The sequence below is a fragment of the Mustela putorius genome, unplaced genomic scaffold, assembly GCF_011764305.1.
Source record: "Mustela putorius furo isolate JIRA1106 unplaced genomic scaffold, ASM1176430v1.1 tig00000592_pilon_pilon_pilon, whole genome shotgun sequence".
Taxonomy (NCBI): domain Eukaryota; kingdom Metazoa; phylum Chordata; class Mammalia; order Carnivora; family Mustelidae; genus Mustela; species Mustela putorius.
The window spans coordinates 2,231,641-2,252,442 of NW_025421426.1; the positions used below are offsets into that span (position 1 = coordinate 2,231,641).

At 41.8% G+C, this 20,802-nt stretch overlaps 1 protein-coding gene across 1 annotated transcript in view; it reads right to left on the reverse strand.

The window, feature by feature from the left end:
- The window catches only part of DOK5 (docking protein 5), a 358,181-nt gene that overhangs the window by 251,531 nt on the left and 85,848 nt on the right, over positions 1 to 20,802 (reverse strand). Inside the window, exon 3 of the mRNA XM_013060172.2 lies at positions 2,691 to 2,767. Coding sequence (XP_012915626.1) covers positions 2,691 to 2,767 — 77 coding nt within the window. The remainder of the gene's footprint in view (positions 1 to 2,690; positions 2,768 to 20,802) is intronic.

Sequence of the window (20,802 nt, forward strand, 5' to 3'; positions counted from 1 at the left end):
GCACCACATCTGATTTTGGACCCAGTGCCTGCATTTATAAGTTAGTATATATAGTATATAGTACAGAAAATTTATACTGCCTAGCATCTAGTTCTATACTACTCTACCTGAAGACCTACTCTTTTTGAACTGATATGATACCAAGTTTATCTTCAACATATTAATATTTAGTGAAGGCTTCCAATAAGCCAGGTGCAGTCAAAGGTTTGACATACCTTGTCTTAACCAATCTTTGCTCTTAAGGTGTCTCAGGGACCACCGTCTCCACCGCAGAGATGAGGAGGGTGAGGTTTAGACTCGGTAACTTGCACAAAGCCACACAGATGGGACAGGGCTGACCCTGCCCTTAACCCTCAAGGCCCTCTGTCTCCAAGGCCAGTGTTAAGTATAATGCCATGCCTCTTAGTCATGATGTAACTTAGCCATGAGTTCAACTCCATAGATAGAGGGGACCATAGATAGACGGTGGAAGTCACCACTTTGAAGATTTTTTTTTTCCTTAAATAAGCAGTTATTGGGCCCTTACTGTGTGCCCACAAGCCTCCAGGTCCTAGAAGTACACGAGTGGGAGCACAAACAGATACTCACATTATGGTGCAGAATCTACTTTTACATCATCAATCCTGACGACAGTGTTCCCCAATTCTGCCTCAATTTTGCAAAGCTCTAATTGCTGCCCCCATAAGGATGAAGACATGACTATATCTCACCTTCGTGCCTATTGCCATTAGGATCCTGAAAGTGTGCATAGTATCATTTAATTTAAAGATTGTACAAGAGGCTAAAGAAAATCTTGCCCAAGCAGCATCACGTAAACCTTAGAAAATGGTCCTCCTCAACCTTGAGTGCCAGCTTCATGCAATTCCTTATTTGCCACAAGATTTTTTTTTCCCTTTCATGTTCAATCTCCAGCTTCAGCTCTAGATAGGGACGTCACGGCCTTCTCAATGTTGATGGATGTGCAGAACTTTCTTTTTTTTGCCTGAGATTCACTCGGGCACAGAAGTCTGGGGAAAACCAGAACATGTTGTGCATAGAGAATAGGACCTCATTCTTTTGCAGGTAAAACTCCTCTGGTATCAATGGTGGGTGGAGGACAGAGTTAAACCGCGGTAACAAATTCCAAGCAATTACTTAGCCAACGGCATAGAGTGGGAGTGACTAAATTCTGGTGCTTGAGTGCCAGTAAAAGAAGGAGTTACCATTTGTCTATCCAGGGGCAAGTCTGCCAAGAAATAAGAAAGGGGGAGAAAGGGGGAGCCAGGAAAGGAAGGAGTAAGGGAGAGAGAGAGAGGAGGAAAGAGAGAGAGCTCCATCTGAGGTCCCTGGGAATGGAGTGAACAGATTGCTAGCATATGAAAGAGAAAGTCAGCTAAATGGCTTTAAAAAGCTTTGTCAACAGATTCAAACCTGTTTAGGGACTCTGAGGTGGTAAAAGGCGGTGGGGGGGGGGGAATGATGCCCTAGCCATATTTGGAGAAAATCTGTATTTGTGTATTTATTGCCGCAGGAACTCAAATGTCGTTTTACGGTAGTTCCTAACATTTACAGACAGAGCAGAAGTGTGAACAGTGGGGTGGCAATTTGTTTCTCCCTCATAGGCTACAACTCAATTTGGGGGGGGGGGTTCTGCTTTCAAGAGGAACTAGATTACATTCCCAATGGCTGCTCTAGGCAAGTTGGATCGTCTGCAGTGAACACCTCTTATGCCACTTGGCAAGTGGCTGGGAACACGGCTATGGCATCCCTTCTTCACAGTGTTTTCTGAATCTACTAACTTCATGTTAATGTGTTTTTATTTTATTTTATTTTTGGTCAAGTAAGTTAGGAAATTTGTCTGTACTATTTGCCTCTGGAAAGTCACAATGCATGATAGTATATTAAAGGCTCTGAAAAGTCCTGCAATAAACAGCAGTTTGACTTTTATTAAGGTTTACCCAAATCTGTTTGAACAGAAAATATATTCCTGATGACCCATTTTGTTACACTGTATGGCTGGCTAGTGTTCTAGAAGCATCTTAGGAAATTGTGAGCTATAGGATTTGTTCTGCTTTCTGGTCACAACTAGTTGTATTCATACAAACCAAACAGACCTACATACATTAACCAGTAATCATTAAGCTGCTTTAAATGGGTTATAGTAGGGAAATGAGTTAGTCACGTAAAATGTTAGTTGCCAAATCATAGTGGTTACAACTTATTGAGTACTCATGATGCACTGGAAATGGACACCTCAAGTGTTTCATCTGACCCTAAAGATCACATTAAGAAATAGATAGCTTAGCCCCATTTTACAGATGAAGAAATGAAGGCTCTGTGAATTTAAGAAACTTACCTGCAGTCGTGTGGCTAGAATAGGGTAGATTTCAGATTTGAATTCAGATCCCAATTCAGATCATGAGCCTGCAACTAACTGCCTTGCCCCTTTCTCTTCTAGTATAGCCACATCTAGTACAGCCACTCAAATAAGTAAGTCACGGACATGAAAATACAGCGCAGGGACATGAAAATACTCTGCATGGGACAGATGGGGACTACACTGACCGTGGTGAGCAGTGAGTAATGTATAATGCTGTCAAATCGCTATGTTGTACACCTGAACCTAATGTAACATCGTATATTAATTACACTTAAATTAAAAAAGAATAAACAAAATTTTTTTAAAGAAGCACGAATGAAAAAGCACTTACTTTTGTTGAGTTTTGCTCACGTGTTCTCTTCCAGAAGGCCTGCACCCTGCAATTCCCCTTTTGTATGGATTCCACACCTGGAAGGAGAAGTGGTTTTACACGGAGCGTTCGCCGGTCCGCCCAAGGTCAGGAGCTCATGTTTCCACTGCATCACAAAATCTCAACCAAAGTTACTCTGGGGAGTAGGATTAAAATCTAGACCTAAACTTCAATATTTAATTAGGGAAAAATAAAACCGTGATTTCATAATCATAGCCCAGATCCATGTAATATGCTACTGGAGTTAATGAAATCGATTGTTTAGGCCATAATTATACATACCTTTGAATAACTTAATTCTAAACTTTAAGAAATGTTTCTAAAATTTGTTTCCTAAAGAGATTAACTCAAACCGTCCCTGGGTCTGTAAATACACGGATGAAAGCAAGGATTTTAAGGGTCTACTTCCCATCCCCCTCACCCCCACCCCTGCCAACTGATGAGGGTGTTGGATAGATTTTTTCAATTACCTAAAAAAATGAGGTAAGGTCTGGTCAACACAGTGATCACTACCTTGAAAGGGGAGACCAACTTTCTAGTAAGAGGCAAAACCTAGAGAAGGAACCCTTACAACAACCATAAATAAAGCTATCTAGGCACAATGTAATAGAATTTACTTCACATTATAACGCTAGACACCTATCAATCACTCATCATCTTGGATGTTGTATAAGAAAATTGTAAATCCAACTCTGCCCTTTGGGAGATGATGCTATAGGAAAGATCTTCCTGCAGAACATGGCCCCTGGTGTGGAATAAACAAATAAATCAATTATCATCCAAGAAATATGTTATTTTCGCTACTTAGAATCCCTTTTTTCTGGCAAAAACACATTGGATCTGCCTTACAAGTGAGCACTTTCCCGGCTGGGGAGAGTGCCTTGCCTTTCCTGATTAAGGGATGGGCCTATGAGGCAACTTAAGCTCATTAGACTTTTTTTCCTTTGAGTATGGAATCCTAAAGAAAAGGATTCAGAAACAAAACAAAACAAACAAGCATAGCTGATTAACTTCACTGGTGGCATCCTCAAGTAAGAGCCCATCAGTTCTGGCTATGACTCCCCTCCCCCCATGAAGTTTATTCCTTCTTGTTTTTTGTTGTTTTGTTTTTCCCAAACCTATTTCTAGAGCTTCTCCTTGGAACCTGTTAGGTCCCTTCTTGCCTTTCAATGAATTGGTTTTTTTCTGCTTAAGACTATAAAGTATACATTCTGTTACCTACAAGCAAGGACCTGTAACTTGCGCCAGATGAGGAACGTCATAAAGGTATGATAACGAACTTGACAAGAGAACAGAGAGTGAAACCAAACAAAGATGTCTCCATAATCATTCCAAAGGACATCATGGTGTGCCCACAGTTAAAAAGACAGGCAAGTACATTAACTGAACAAGGAAGAGTTGTCATAAGTTCTACCTTCCTTTGGAGATGTAAGGGTCCTAGGAGTTTGCTTTATGGGTGGTGAAATTTCAAGAAGGGAATGTATACAGAGAAGGAAGCAGAGACACACAGGAAGGTAAGGGAGGACCCTGAGTCTTCTTTTTGTAATATTTCCATTTTTTATATTTATGTTGAAGTACATGTAAAAATATTAGAACAGAAACTGTTAAAGTACGTAGAAGTCCACCTCTCTTTTAACTACTTCCTGGTATGAGTTTTCCGGGGCTGCCACAGCAGAGGGTCACAGACGAGATGGTTTCCACAAGAGAAATTTATTTTCTTACAGTTACAGAGAAACTAGAAGTCCAAGATTCAGGTGCTGGCAGGGCTGGGCTCTTCTAGGGCCATGAGAGAAGAGTCTGCTCTGGGCCTGTCTTCTTGGCTTGGAGATGGCCATCTCCTTCCTGTGTCTTTACAATGCCTTCTCTCTCTTTTATCGTATGTAGTACATCCAAATCTCAGACTCTTGCAAGGAGAGCAGTCATGTTGGATAATGGGTCACTCAAGCGATGTCATTTTAACTTAATTACCTCCTCAAAGACCCCTTTCCAAACATGGTCACTTTCTGAGGTACTGGGGGTTAGGACTTCAACACACGATAACGGGGGCATAATTCTGCCCATAACCTACATGTTCCCCACTGCCCACCCATGTTCTCTAAAGGTCACCCTGTTCTGCAAGTTTGTTCCTTTCCATGTAATAATTTTATGTGTGTATATACACACATGCATGGATTTTGAAGAAATTATACAAAGAGGACCAGGCAATACACATTTTCTGCATCTTTGCCTTTTCACCCAAAGCTCTATTTTGGAGATTTTTTTTTCCATCCAAACCCATGCAGACTGACATTATCCTTCTTGAAGGTGTGATCCTCTTGACTCCACCCTTGTGAAAAGTCTGGATCCAGCACACATCCTTCTTTGTTTTCCAACAAAGGGGTAGAGCAGTGAGGTTTCTTTGAGTGTAAGTAAGAAGAAATTACTCTAGCAACCTAAGCAAAAGAAACTGCATTCCAGGCTGCTGGAAACGTACTGACTTGCTCCTATCGGGACGGAGGACACGGCGAAGCGGACTTCCCAAAGACTGAGGAAGCTCTGGAGGGTCAGGAAGCAAGCCCTGCTGCTGAGAGCCTGCAGAAGGTTCCGTCTGCTTAGTGAGCTGCTGCCAAAATGAATGAACTCGGATCCCACCTTTTGCAACAAAGTGACACCCCACATGTGGCAATCGAGTGCTGAAATATTGCGGGTCTGAAAAGAGTTGCACCGTAAATGTACAGCACGTATCCAATTCCAAAGACTCCGTACAAGGAAAATAATGTAAAATTTTTAAAATAATTTTTATAATATTTACACGATGATATTTTGGAGATATGGAGTCAAATACGATATAGACTTAAAATTAGCTAGACCTGTTTCTTCTTACCTTGTTTTGGTAGCTATTAGAAAGTTCAAAGTTATATGTGTGGCTTGTGATGATGACTTGAATTCGACTCTCTTGGGTCACTAGTCATTTCTTCTTTCATTGTTGAAAGGCCAAAACGCTGGTGTCGAGTCTAGTTAGCCCAGGCTAGGTCACATGCCTGGCCTCTTGGCAGTACCTGTGTCATACAGATTTGTGGGCTCACTGCCTCTGTAGGGCGGCCCACATCTGGGAACAGTAATGCCTAGAAGGAAATTGAGATGGTCAGAAAGAAGAAATTGATGGTGGGTGGCAAAACTCTGCAAGTGCCCAACATTAGCGATTAATGCCCGACACATACTAGGCCCTTAAATTGTTTATGCTGGAGGGAAGGCATACGTAATGAGTGAACAAATATGGTGCACCTGTGGTTACTCTCTCCTCTCCCGGTGCCCTTCTTCATCAGGTCCCCACTTCCACCCTGGACCTAGAAGAAGCCACATTTCAAGTTATAAACAACTCTACGGTGTTGCTTGCATGAACTACATATCTAGGGCTATTTCTCTGAGTTGCCATTTTTTGGAGAAATGCGCTCATTTCTGTTATGACTCATCCACGTTTGTTTATGCACTCCACTTCCACTGAGCTCGTCACAAAGTCACTTCTGAGACCTCCTGTTTCTCTCTGCACACGCACACCTGTAGGGATCGCATCCAGTCTCATAGCTTAAATATCAGACATCAGATGATATTTAGATTTAAATATCAGACGTGCTGATCACTTCCAAATTCATATCCCTAGGCCAGACCTCGCAAGTTCGTGATGCTGCCAGATACCCAACTACCTACTTGGCATCTCCACTGGGATAACGAATAGTCCCCTCCAACTCAACTGGTCCAAAATGGAAATGGAACCACTTCCTCCTGCAGCCTTCCATCTTTAGAGAAAGGACAGCTCTTGCCTTCGGTGGGTCAGGCCAAGAACTGGAGCTCTCCCTGGTTCCTCCTTCCTGAAGCAGTACACACAGAATCCAAAGGAACTCTTGTCAGCTCTGGGGTCAGACATAGTGAGTCCGATCACCTCTCGCCATCTCCGATGCCGCGCCGCGCTTGGTCTGGGCATCCTCATTTCTCCAGAACTGCTGACACAGTTTCCTCGCTGGTCTTTCTCTTCACCTCCTGCCTGCTAACAGTGTCTTTCTGACCCAGTCTCCAGACTGGTTCTTTTTCTTTCTAGTTTACAGATACATGATTGCCAAATAACATCGCATTTGTTTTAGCTGTAGAACATGACTTGATACAAGAATGTATCACAAAATGGTCACCACAGTAAGTTTCATTGCACATCTACCCCCCCCCCCCCGCACATAGTTACAATTTTTTCTTACGATAAGAACTTTTAAGATCTGCTCTCTTAGGGCGCCTGGGTGGCTCAGTCAGTTCAGTGTCTTCCTTCAGCTCATGATCCCAGGGTCCTGGGATCGAGTCTCACACTGGGCTCCCTGCTTAGCAAGGAGTCTGCTTCTCCCTCTATGTGCCCCCCCCCCCGGCCTATGATCTCTCTCTCATGCTCTCTGTCTCTCAATTAAATAAAATCTTTTTTAAAAAAATCTACTCTCTTAGGAACTTTCAAATGTACAATACAGTTATTTAACTATAGCCACCATGCTGTACATTAAATCTTCAGAACTTAATCACCTTAGAACTTTAACTTAGAACCTTTGAACTCTCTCAACCATTTCCCTACTCCCCACCTCCCATCTCTACCAACTACCGATCTGTCCTGCTTCTATGAGTTTGGTTTCTTAGATTCCATCACTAAGTGAGATCATACGGAATTTGACTTTCTCTGACTTATTTCATGGATTATAATGTCCTCAAGATCCGTCTGTATTGTCACAATTGGCAAGGTTTCTTTCTTTCTGTAGTTTAATAACATGTGAGATACATATCACACCTACTTTATCCATTATCTGCTGAGGGACACTGACTTTGTTGTCCATGAAGTCCAAGTCTTAGTTATTGTAAGTAATGCTGCAATGATGTCAGAGCACAGATGCCTTTTTAAGAGAGTTTCCTTTTAGGTGATAAGTTATGCCATGTCACTTCTCTATTTATGCAAGGCACCCCATTTCACTCAAAGTAAAAGCCAAAGTGCTGACAACGGCCTTCAGTGCCATAAACTGTCCAGTACCAGCTACGTCTTCCCTCTGCCTTCCTTCCCTCCCCCGCACTGGCCGTCGCCTCTACAGCCATACTGGCCTCCTTGTTACCTCTCAGACATGCCAGGTGCACGCCTTTCCCCGTGTCTCTGGCTTAATTCCCTTCAAGTCACTGCTCATGTAGCCCCCTTTTCAAGAGGACCTCCCTAGCGACCATGGTTATTTATTTACATTTTAGAAAGATAGTCATTGACAAGGAGAATTTTTATGATGTCGGGTTGATTGAATAAAAGGAAGCAACAATGCTGTGTATTCATCAGAATCAATCGTTGTTCAAAATACACTCATGTGAGGGGCGCCTGGGTGGCTCAGTGGGTTAAGCCACTGCCTTCGGCTCGGGTCATGATCCCGGGGTCCTGGGATCGAGTCCCACATCGGGCTCTCTGCCTGCTTCTTCCTCTCTCTCTTTCAGCCTGCCTCTCTGCCTACTTGTGATCTCTGTCTGTCAAATAAATAAATAAATAAAATCTTTAAAAAAAAAAAATACACTCATGTGGGGTGCCTGGGTGGCTCAGTGGGTTAAGTCTCTGCTTCCGGCTCGGGTCATGATCCTGGGGTCCTGGGATCAAGTCCCGTGTCCGGCTCTCTGCTCAGCAGGGAGACTGCTTCTTTCTCTCTCTCTCTCTGCCTGCCTCTCTGCCTACTTGGGATCTCTGTCTGTCAAATAAATAAATAAAATCTTTTAAAAAAAATACACTCATGTGTAGGCATTGTAAAATAAAAAGTCTGCAGGATGAATATTTTTAAAAAAGGAATTAATTTCTAGGGGCTCTCATGCCAGCCGTCTTGGTCATATCAAATCTGCTTTACTCTTCTTTTTTCTTTTGCACTTCCCACTTCTAAACATACTACTTTGCTTACAATAACATACTAATTTATTTACCTATCTTACATATTGTTTTTTGCCTCACCTATCCTGTTCAAATGTAAATTCCATAAAGGGACTTTTTTCCCATTTTGTTCATTGATATATCCTACGTGTCTAGAGCAATGCCTCCCACGGAGTAAATATTCGCTAATTATTTGCTGAATGAATGAGTGAATGACCCTGAAATCAAGGCCAGGAACTGATCCTCAAGGAGTCTACAATCTAGTATATTTGCCTTCCTAGAAACCAATCCCCTTATTAAAATTACCTTTTGGGGAAAATGAATTTCCATTCTCATCTAGAATGATCTGTTCTTTACTCATCACAAGAGAGGAACTGGTCAAGGTCGTTTGAAGGAGAAAATGGGAAATATATATTTATTTTGCCAAAAGGAGCTTGGTTTGCTGTTCTCAGCTCCTTTCCCGCCAGCAGAAGCCTCAGCCCCTTCTCTATTTATGTTGCCATGTTAGAGCACCTGATCTTCGTAGGAACTAGATAATGACCTATAACGTTAGCGGGACTCCACTGCTGCATCTCTAACGTGGAGAAAATGTATTTACATTTTGTGATGCTGAATGCTCACCCACTTCATGACCTTACCATCTGTTTCCATCTGTGGAATATTCCAAACGACCAAATAACATTAAAATCACCTAAAAGAGTTTCTTTATTAGTTATAAACTTTTACAATTCAATTTAAAAAGTTTATAGTCCTGAACGCTGTGAGAACTACCATTTTCTGGAGCACCGACCTGCTCTTTATCACTGGGGTCTGACAGCAGCTCTGACCTTTTCTAATATCTTTTACTGAAAGGAGAAGATTTGAGGAGTAGATAATAAATGACCAAGGCTTTATTGATATTATGATGTGTAATATTTAAAACTGGTTATGGTTATTAGACCACAGGAGACGATGCCTTCGTACATAATCATCTGTTCCCTGTAGGCCAGCTTCTTTCACTGATAAAACATCTTTTATGAGTTTTAAAACTTGCAGAGCCAATAAAACCCTGCAGGAACAAGCAAGGGTGCGTGCTGCTCAACATTTCATCAGAACTGTCAGCCCAGTTCAAAGGCTGGACAGGTTGGAGCTGCTGCTGATCTCAGAGAAGGGGAGTACAGCTGGGTGGGCAAGCTCCTGCAGCATTTTTCCCCTTGGAGGGGCAAAACTAATAACTCTGTGATCCCATGGAAGATTCAATTTCTCTTGGTTGCAATGAAGGGAGCACTAGTCCAAGGGTCTGTCCCTGGGCATCCTTGTTCATAGTCAAGAATCTTAACTAATGGAGGAAAAGGGGCATTTTTCCCTCCCTCTCCCAACAAACCACCCATCCGGTTGGTATCATCACCACTTCCAGCACTGATAAGCTTAAGTTCCTCTTAGACCTCTGAGAGCTAATGCCTTGGGTAAGGGGAGAGCTATTGGAAACCTCAACTGTCCACTGCCTCTACGTACTTCCTGCTCTACCCATGCCCTCACACCCTCATCCGGCTCTTCCTTTTCCATATAGCACCCGAGGCATAAATCAGATGCCAGAACCACTTTGGAAAATCTGACCACTAAGCTATTAGTTTTAACCATTTAACTACCACACCTTGTTAACACGGATTGATTTCAAGTAAGGGAAACGCTTCCCTTCTTATTGTTTGTCTAACTGTTTTGGACCTTTTTTATTCTTCCAAATGAATTTAATAACATGTTCAATGTGAAAAACCCTGTATAGTGTGATTCCAATGAACACGTCAATTCGTGGATTCACTTGGGAGAATTTGCCTGCTTACAATATTGAGTTTTCTCATTGACAAACATGATCCCTCTCCATTAAATTCACGCCGACAGAGCTATCAACTATCTCACTATACCCAACAATTTAAATCCTGTTATCACATCTTATAACAGACATTATTCAGACATATGCACTATGTGACACGATAATAAAGTCAATACAGGAATTGTCAAAGAAATTTTTGCTACGCATATCTCTCACTACGCTGATAAGTTTCTGAGTGAGACAGGGGATCTGAATTGTTATAATCTATCTCCCTTTAAGCAACAGGAAAGGTGATTAGACAAGACATCTAGACCTCTTCAGCAGTAAAAAGCGGAATCGACATAAATAAATACAGCGTTTGGCAATCACTACTTTAAAATACAAGAAAATGTGTGACTAAGGAATGGTGGTTTTATCATATTATTTGACTATGATTCTAGATTCTACAAATGGCAAGGTTCTTGCAAAGTCATCCTGGTTGTTTTTCTAACATCACTGTAAATTCGTTTGTTACTCTTATTGGCTATTGGAATCACATCTGTTTATTTCCTGGAGCAGTAAATGTTTTGAATCTGTGCTGAAGAGAAATTTACATACAGCATCTCCAGAAAAGGTTTATTGGAGCAAATAATCTCTGAACTAGATCTCCAATTTCAGAATCTCATAGGAGTTGAGATTTATATCTGTAGTTCAATAAACAACGGCATTTTCATTTTGTTTGTTTATGAGCCTTGTTCACCCAAAATAAGAAAATATAAAATTTAATACCTGGATGATCCAAAATTTTTAGTAAATAAAAAAAATAAAAATCCATAAGTTCACCATTACGGAAAAAAAAGCAAGATGAAACAATATATGAATATAGACATAGTCATGCATTCACATTTAAAAATTTTATTATACTACATTATAAAAATCTGTATCACAAACACTGGTTTAAAGACTTGCTTTCCTTTTGCTTTTCTGAACTTTACACAAACAATGTCAGCTGTTCTAGTGCAAATGATGAGCGACAAATTACAGATAGGAAGACGAACAAATACACATACACAGAGGAAGAGAGAGAAGAGTATAGATTTGGGAAATATCTTACTAAAAACTGGGTTCAGTAGAAACATATCCTGTTGGTTCTGCTTCTCCGGAGAATGCTGACTGGTACAGGTACTGAAAAAAAACAGGGCCTTCTGGGAACTTTAGTAGAAAAAACGAGTCAAATGCAGATGTGAATGTGGAACACAAGACCCCACCCCCATTTATAGAAATACTGAAGCAAGCACAAACTTCTCCCAAAACACAGAATGACCATGTGGCATATAGGAGCTAATCTCATCTGTAACTTTATTTTTTAAGGTTTTATTTATTTATTTGACAGAGATCACAAGTAGGCAGAGAGGAAGGCAGAGAGAAAGAGAGAGAGAAGGGGAAGCAGGCTCCCCACAGAGCAGAGAGCCCGATGAGGGGCTCGATCCCAGGACTCTGAGACCATGACCTGAGCCGAAGGCAAAGGCTTAACCCACTGAGCCACACAGGTGTCCCTCACATAGGTGTACCTTAAGCAACACAGGGACTCCCAGTGACGTTGGGGTTACACGTATTCACATTTGCATTTTCAGAATGCATTAATCTTTCATCTCCTTCCGCCCACTCTGAAGTTACCCAAGATGGTGTCAGAAGGCAGCATTTTTAGAGGGTTTTTCTCTCTCCGATTTGTTGACCCCAAACCCTTGAGGAAGTGATCTCATCAACCTCGTCCAGGAAAGGACTTTAAAGTAGCTCTTCCACACTGTGAAAATATTTGCATTTGAACTGTTGACATTAATAAGCACTTTATGTCACCCTCCCCAGACCATTTGTTTATTCACGGGAATTATTCATCTACATTGGTCTCCTCAGTGATATTACTGCTCCTTTGAACATGACTACTGGGCATCTGTTTCCAGAGCTCTTCCCTCAGCCTAGTTCACCGCCCCACCCAAGCAACACGTATTAAATCAACCCATTCTACCCAGGAGCGTATTTGGCTGCAAATATTCTGGCCGCGGTTGTGAAGGAGAGATGCCCACATTTCCCAAACTCATTTCCACATTAACACCTCTGCCCTGGTTCCCTGTGCTTACAAGAATCTTCCCTCCGTGTGATTCACTGGGTCTTTCTATCACATCCGAGCTCTCTGCTCCAAGTCATGTGCTTACGGAGGTCTTCACATGCCCTGCGTCTGGAAGAGCTCCCCCAGCCCTGCCCCCTATCCCTGCAAGCTGTTTTATTTTCCTCCCTCTCATTCATGACTGCCTGAAATCATGTTGTTTATTTATTTGCATACATGTTTTATTGTCTTCTCCTACACTGCAAGGAAAACACTGTGAGGTCAGGGATTTAATCTGGTTATTCCGCTGGGACACAGGGGGCAAGCAGCGAATGCTTACTGAATAAAGGCCAGATACCCGTATCACTGGAAGCTCGTTTGTCTGGCCTCTCTGGACAGATCGTGAATCTGAGAGCCACACCCATGTGCTGAACACCTACTATGTTGGGCACAGAACCAGGGGCTTTACCCACATAGGTGCATGTTTTTAATCTTCACAGGAACCGCATGAGGTGGAAATAGGAGTCACATTCCCCAGGTGACAAAACTCAGACCGATAGGAGAGGCGGCGAGAAGTAGCAGCGCCAGGATGTGAAGTCGGATCCGCGGGCTCTGCCTCTGCATTCTTCGTATCAACACTCCTGCCCCAGCGCCAGGATGTGAAGTCGGATCCGCGGGCTCTGCCTCTGCATTCTTCGTATCAACACTCCTGCCCCAACGACAAAACCCATCCCCTCCCCAAAAAGCAGTTCCCTGTGAAAAATACCAAAATAATTTTGAACAAAGCTCACATTGTTAAAAACCAGCATAACTGACGACATAATCTGTGAGCCCCACATGCAAAAGGAGAAGGGGGTCCCTTGCTAAAACATGAGGAAACCTTGGAAGATGGTGACAACGGGGCAGTAATCATTTGGTAATGTTCCAGGCCCTTCTAAGAATGAGACCCATGTGACCATCCACATCGCACTCCCATGAAGACAGCCCCGGAAACACAAACGTATCCTTTCATGGTGATCAATTTGGAAGGGATGATGCTCTTATTAGTTGGGAATGTTCTTTAGAAATCCAGCAAGCATCCAGCTAGCAACGCTCTGCCCTGTGTTTTCTCCTTAGCACCATGGCCGCGTTGGCAAAAACTCAGGAGGGATTTCAGGCACAGCCTTCTCATGGCAACTGGGCTCCTGCAAATTCCATTTGGTTTCCAGTTTGTAAGAGGCAGCAGGAAAATTTGATTAGGATTCCTCAGGCCTGAGCAGGTGTCAAAATAATTTTCCAAACCAGGAAGTAAAGCTTCCTGACAAGCTGGCTCTCTTGGCTTCTGTGCTTATAGCTCTTGGCTGGTGAGGTGATCCCGGCCTGGGAATACGGAGGCTGTGGGCTCTTGGCATTGAAAGAAGGAATGTGAGCACATGGATTTACCTCTGCCCGTGGGTGCTCTTGCTCTCTTTACTGCCATTTTCAGCGCCCCCACTTCTAGAACTTTTTGCAGCTTCCCCACATGCAGGCTCAGATATCTCGACCACCATCTATGTGCTGCGGACACCTGCGGTGTAACTCGAAACTTGATTAAGTTTGAAGACCCCCACCTGAATGTCCCCCGGGAACCGTGAAGCAAAAATGTATACCGAGCTCCCTTCTAACCTCAGTCCACAAAAGGTTCTGCATACATGTTTGTGGACTAGAACTGAAACCCAAAATGCCCACCTCTGCAGATTTTCCCATTTGTCCGTTCACAGGTACTTGTCCACCTCCAGTGAGCTACTGGAGCGGGCTGATTCTGACCCCCTCAAACATGTGTCAACCCCAAACCTGGAAACACGACCCCATTTGGAAAAAGGATCTTTGTGTATGTAATCACATTAAAGATCTCAAGATAAGATCATCCTGGATTAGGGTGGGCCCCGAGTCCAGTGACAGGTATCCTTATAAGAGACAGAAAAGAAAAAGAGGACACACAGATACAGGGAAGGAGGCCTGGTGATGACACAGGCAGACCTTGGAAGGATGTGATCACAAACCAGGAAATGTCAGGAACCACCAAAAGCTGTAACAGACAAGGAAAGTTTCTGCCCTAGAGTCCTCGGATGGAGCGCTGCTCTGCTGATGTCTTTAGCTCAGATTTCTGGCCCCCACCACTGTGAGACAGTACATTCCTGTCGTGTCAAACCACCAAGTTTGCAGTAATCTGTCCTGGCAGCCCTAGGAAATCAAGATGGCCATGCTCTCTCAGGATGAGACCAACAGGAAAATCAGGAAGCAGATGCTGTACTGTCACGAACAAGATTGCCAGAGCAAACTGAGCTCACCAAGTTAAATGTGAGAATCAGATAAACAACAAATAAACCACATGGAACATTCGTTTACTAAAAAACTATCTGTTCTTTGACATTCGGCGTTAACTGTATTTTTATTTGCTAAATCTATCGATCTGCGTTAGGAAGAAATGTGGTCAGAGGTCAAGTTCTGGAGTGGGGCACATGCTTAAATGAGAGTGGTCATGGAAGGCTTCTCTGATGAGGGGTCCTTGAACAGAGCACCGCATGAAATACAAGAGTGATTCCTGCCACCTTTAGGGCCATGGTCTCCCAGGCCCAGGAAACAGGAAGGCCAAAGCCATAAGGCAGGAATCTGCTGGCTAAATTCAGCTTTATTCAGTAATATGGGCCACAAGATAGCAAATCTCATTCTCTTCTGAAATCCAGAATGTTCCTAAACTAAAAACAGGAAATCTGTGCTAAAAGATTCACCAAGCTATTGATCTCAGCTTTTAATGAGCTGGACTTAGATTATTTACATGTCAAGAAGGTCTGGTGTCCAAGTTTTATGATCCTCTTAAATAAACACAGGCAACCCAGCAAGTAATAAAACAACACAAGACAGGCTAGAGTTGCCATAAGAGGAATCGGTGGCATATAATTAAAGCAGAGGCCAATATTTATGTGCTTTTTTTCTCTGCAACAGATTCATTAGCAATATCTTAAGCTATTGTATGGACTTAAATTTCTTGTGCTCTTGGCATCCATTCAGAAAAGGAGGTTTTATTTAATTTTTAAAGGTTTTTCAAAATTACAGAACGCATGCACACCCACTCCAAATGCTTACATAGAAATGTTCACAGCAGCATTATAATAATTATTATAATAGCCTACAAGTGGAAACTCCAAATGTAAAGTTGCTAAATTTAGTAAATAAAAACCTAAAATGTGTCGTTCCATTTGAATTTCAGATAAACAATAGATAATTTTTTTTTTTTTTAGTATATCCTAAATTATTTGGGACAAATTAAATTGGGCGTTCTGCATTAAACCTGGCAACCTTACCCAAATGTCCATTACCTGGTGAATGGATAAACAAGATGTATTCTAACCATACAACAGGATACTCTTTGGCCTTAGAAAGGAATCAAGTACTGATACATGCTACAGTGAATCAGGAACTGGCAGGAACAACCAAAAGCTATAACAGACAAGGAAAGTTTCTGCCCTAGAGTCCTCAGACAGAGCTCTGCTCTGCTGACATCTTTAACTCGGACTTCTGGCCCCCACCACGTGAAAGGATACATTCCTGCTGTGTCAAACCACCAAGTTTGCAGTAATCTGTCCTGGCAGCCCTAGGAAATCAATATGGCCATGCTCTCTCAGGATGAGACCAACAGTAAAATCAGGAAGCAGATGAATCCGAAAAGCATTCTGCTAAGTGAGAGATACCAGACAAAGAAGACCATGGAAGCGTGAGATTCTGCATACATGAAATGTCCAGAAAATAGACATTATTTAGAGACAGAAAGTAGATTAGTGTTTCCTTGGGAGTTGAGGGTAGGACTAGGAATACACTGTAATCAGACACAAGGCCTTATCATCCTAGTATGATAACATGTCTTTGAACTGGATTATGGTGATCATAACATAATTTGTGAATTTACTAATAAATTAACTGTACACTTCAATGTTTGGGTTTTATGGTAAATTGTATCTCAATAATGTTAAAAAATATGTGCTCATTGCCACAAGTCAAATAATACAGACATATGTAAGAACACTGAACTTCTTTGTCCCCCTGGCTCTTTGAAGTAGACTTGGTGTCTCTCCTTCCACACATCTAAGGCCCATACAAATAGCAAATATACTGGCATACCTTATACGTACTACTCTGCAACATCCATGCGTCATTTAAAAAATAACAGGCATACCTTCAGGTGAATCTACAGAATCTTCTAAATACTTGCATGATATTCCAAACAAAGACACCTTATAATGTCCTCATTGTTTAGTTTTTTGATGAAGATTTAGATTCATTCTTTCTTTCTTCCTTTCCTTTTCTTTCTTTCTCTCTTTCTTCCTCTCCCTTTTCCTTCCTTCCTTCCTCTTTCTTTTTCTTCTTGCCCTTTCAAAGCATGCTTCAATAAGCCCTCTTGATCATACATTAGAGAGAGCCACTTAAAATCAGCAAAAGGTTTCAAAATGACTAAAGAATGTCAAGATACTGAAGCATCATTAAAGGTCAAACATTTTACCTCATGTTGATATTGTGCTCTTAGATTAATTTAGACTTCATATCAAATGATGAAAAGGTTAAATTATGCATCCACCATCCCAAACGTTTGTTCTTTATTTTAAACACACAAATATGCATTTGTGGCCTACACACCAGACGAGGCATATTTCTCGAGTATAAGAGCCATGTACTGAGCAGGTTACAACTGAAGTTGTAGAATATGATGTCAGTGGGATTCTAGTCCTTTCCACAAGAGCTGGATACAGAGAAAAATCAAAGATTTTTTTGAAGTATGCAAACGTTTATCATCTCTCCGGACATACAAACAGAAAATCGCAGCCAATCTGGTAAGACCATGGTGAGAACTGAGTATCCTAATGGGGATCATCAAAGGCTTCTATGATGACTTCTGAGGTTGTTTTTTAAAGATTTTATTTATTTGAGGGAGAGAGAGAGAGAGAGAGTGCACAAGCAGAGGGAGGGGCAGAGGAGAGGGAGAAGCAGGCTCCCCACTGAGCAGGGAGCCTCATGTGGGGCTTGATCCCAGGACCCTGGGATCCTGACCTGAGCCCAAGTCAGATGCTTAACCCACTGAGCCACCCAGGTGCTCCCTGAGCTGAGCTTTTAAAGGCTTTAGCGTATGCAGTGGGAAGAAGGAGGAAGTACTCCAGGCAGAGGAAGCCAAATGGAAAAAAGGCTCAGAAGCCAGAAACACGCTAAAGGGCATGAGGAATGATAAGCAGATGAGCCTCTGGAGTCCGAACCATGAGGCAAAGAGGAGACAGGAGATGAACAAATCATTTGGGATGCATTCAGCTGCAAGTAAGAGAAAAATCCAACGAAGGAAGAACATGCGAATTTATTATTTCATTGAACAAGAAGTCTGAAGGTAGGGTATCCATGAAAGGGTAACTTGAAGTTCCAAAACTGTCTTCAAAGAGTCTGTTTCTCACTATCTTTCTGCATTGTCACACTCAGAATACTGGTCCTCAGACCTGAGACTTCTGGGTTCTTAAGCTGCCACAGTTTCAGGTATTTCTTCTTTCATATCAATACCCAGGGGAAAACAGGAAAACTTCTCTAAGCTGGAAAGCACCACCCAAGCAGGCTAACCCTGGGTCCGTGGGGTGGAATGGGTTATGCGCCGCTGCTTAAACCTAGTCACCCAGCAAAAGGAGCAAGATCATCCAATCACCGCTGGTTTGGGAGAGACGAGCTTTGCTTAGCTTCCCCTAATGGGCCTGGTTAACTGATGGAAGGAAGAGACGGGGTTCTGCTACTGAGGAACAAGGTGGCGAGTGGCTTTGCCGCAGTGAAGTTAGGGATACAGTCAAGGGCTAAAGATAAAAGAGCTTGGATGTTGCCATACAGTTGTTTTCCTTATTGTCAGTATATGAATACTGTCTTTGCAGCATGTTGCTGTATTCATACAGACTAAACTATAGTGTGTCTCCTTGATAACTTTTGCCATCTCTCTAAACTGTATCGGTAACATTATTACACACCTAAACTCTATCTGTAACATTGCTTGCTTGAGACTTTATTTTTTTTTAAGACTTTATTTATTTCTTTTAGAGAGAGAGCACAAGTGGGAGGGGCAGAAGGAGAGGGAGAGACAATTCCAAGCAGTCTCTGCTGAGGGCAAGGCTTGATCTCACAACCCTGAGATCATGACCTGAGCTGAAATCAAGAGTCGGATGCTCAACCGACTGCGCCACCCAGGGGCCCCAAGACTTCTTTTTAAATTATCATGTGTGTTTTTTTTTTTAAAGATTTTATTTATTTATTTGACAGTCAGAGATCACAAGTAGGCAAAGAGAGAGAAAGGGAAGCAGGCTCCCTGCTGAGCAGAGAGCCCGATGTGGGGCTTGATCCCAGGACCCTGGGATCATGACCTGAGCCAAAGGCAGAGGCTTTAACCCACTGAGCTGCCCAGGAGCCCCTAAATTATCATGTTTTACACATAAATAGGTTTGAAAAGAACATTTTACACTAGTCTCCAAATGGAAGTTCATATATAACTTCCCATAAATCAAAGGTATATATATTTACACTATGAATAATTCATACTTGTTTATATTAACATTTATATAAACATACTTCTATTTATTAATATATTGATATAAATATATAGTGTAATAACTATATTTTCATATATAATATAAAACGAGAGAGATATATAGGTAGATAGATTATATAAATAAATAAATTTTTGGTAATCTCAAAGAAAACTTAGTAGAGACTGACCATAAACATACGTAGCCCATCTACTATAGCTTTGGGTGCATTCGTCTTCTGTGCAAATGCCTATAAAACAAGGGTTACTGCTTTATCCCCAAGGCATGAAAAAGTAGTAATCACTACCAGTAGGCCAAGGCATAAAATATGTATGATCTTCATTCCCCTTTTATACTGAATCTAAATCTTAATCAGGAAGTAAAGGGGCTCTCTCAGTATTGATTTGGTCCATTCAGGCAAAAGAGAAATGGTTGAGTTCCACAGAAGCTTCTCCATATGTTTATCTATATTCACGAAGTGGAGAATTCATTTGCCATCTCTAGTCTTGAACTTTCTGGAGACCCTGACCTGTACAGTCACCATCTTCCTGGATCAAATTTTGATCTCTGTATTTTCTGATACTTCAAGTTCAATGGGTTCAAAACCAAATTAACAATTATTCTCACAAAAGAACCCTTAATTTCCTGCTGACTTCTCATTCCATAACAATTATACAACCAGATGATATGTAATAATAATAATACATAATTACCTATTCTGTGCAAGAGTCTGTAATAAACGTGTGACGGTCCTCATCTCAATTAATCATAGCAGATTTATTGTGACCCTTACCCTCTGATATAACAGTGATGCTTAGAAAAATCTGTAAGAAAGACACTCATTCAATGAAGACCACAAACATTGTAAGTGGTAGGCTATCTGACACAAAGCTTGAATCTAATGAAATGTGTCATATTATTTTTACCTTTGGTTCCTCTGTTCAAGGAATATTCCCTATCTTATGAGCCAGAGCTTTCTTTTCATTATAGACACTGAAACTGCCAAATACTTTCTTGGATTCTGTTGCAGCTAAGACATGCTAGAACTCGTGCTCTAAGCTCTGTCATTCAAGCCCATCCACTCCAGATTTTGAATCAAGATAGTGTTAAGATAGAGTTAACACAAGGAAGGCAAGGGAGCTGAAGAGCAGTAGTAACACCCATCCTCCAGGGGGCGGCAAATAGCAGCATTAGCAGCAGCATCCTGGGGCCACCCTGGGGGCATTGGTAGTACCAACTCCCACAGCTATGACAGCTGTGTCTCCAAAACACTAGTTTGGAGGCCTTATTTCTGGCTGCATAGTTTCCAGCCCTGTTTCTCTGACGCTCCCAGGGACTCTGCGAACCACCCAGTTTCTCCTACTAAATGTCTTTTTGTTAAAACAAGTAAGTGATGATTTCTATTGTTTGCAACTAAAAATCCAGAGTGAACATTTCTTAATACGTGCTCAGCACCATTATCTCTTTAGCTCCTCCCAATTTAGTATCTATCGAAGGTGCACTTTTATGGAAAGAGGAACAGAAATGGTAAATACTTAAGCAAATATAACTATTCTTTTCCTCTAACACTCTTTAAAGTGTGTCTGAATGATGAGAGGAAAAATTATAACACTGTCTGATGAAGCTTTCACTGTCTGTAAGCGTTATACATCAGGCGCCTGAAACATAAAATGCAGAGACTCCAGGAACCTGTCTCTACAGGTGTCAGCATTCCAGGCACCTGGGTGGCTCAGTTG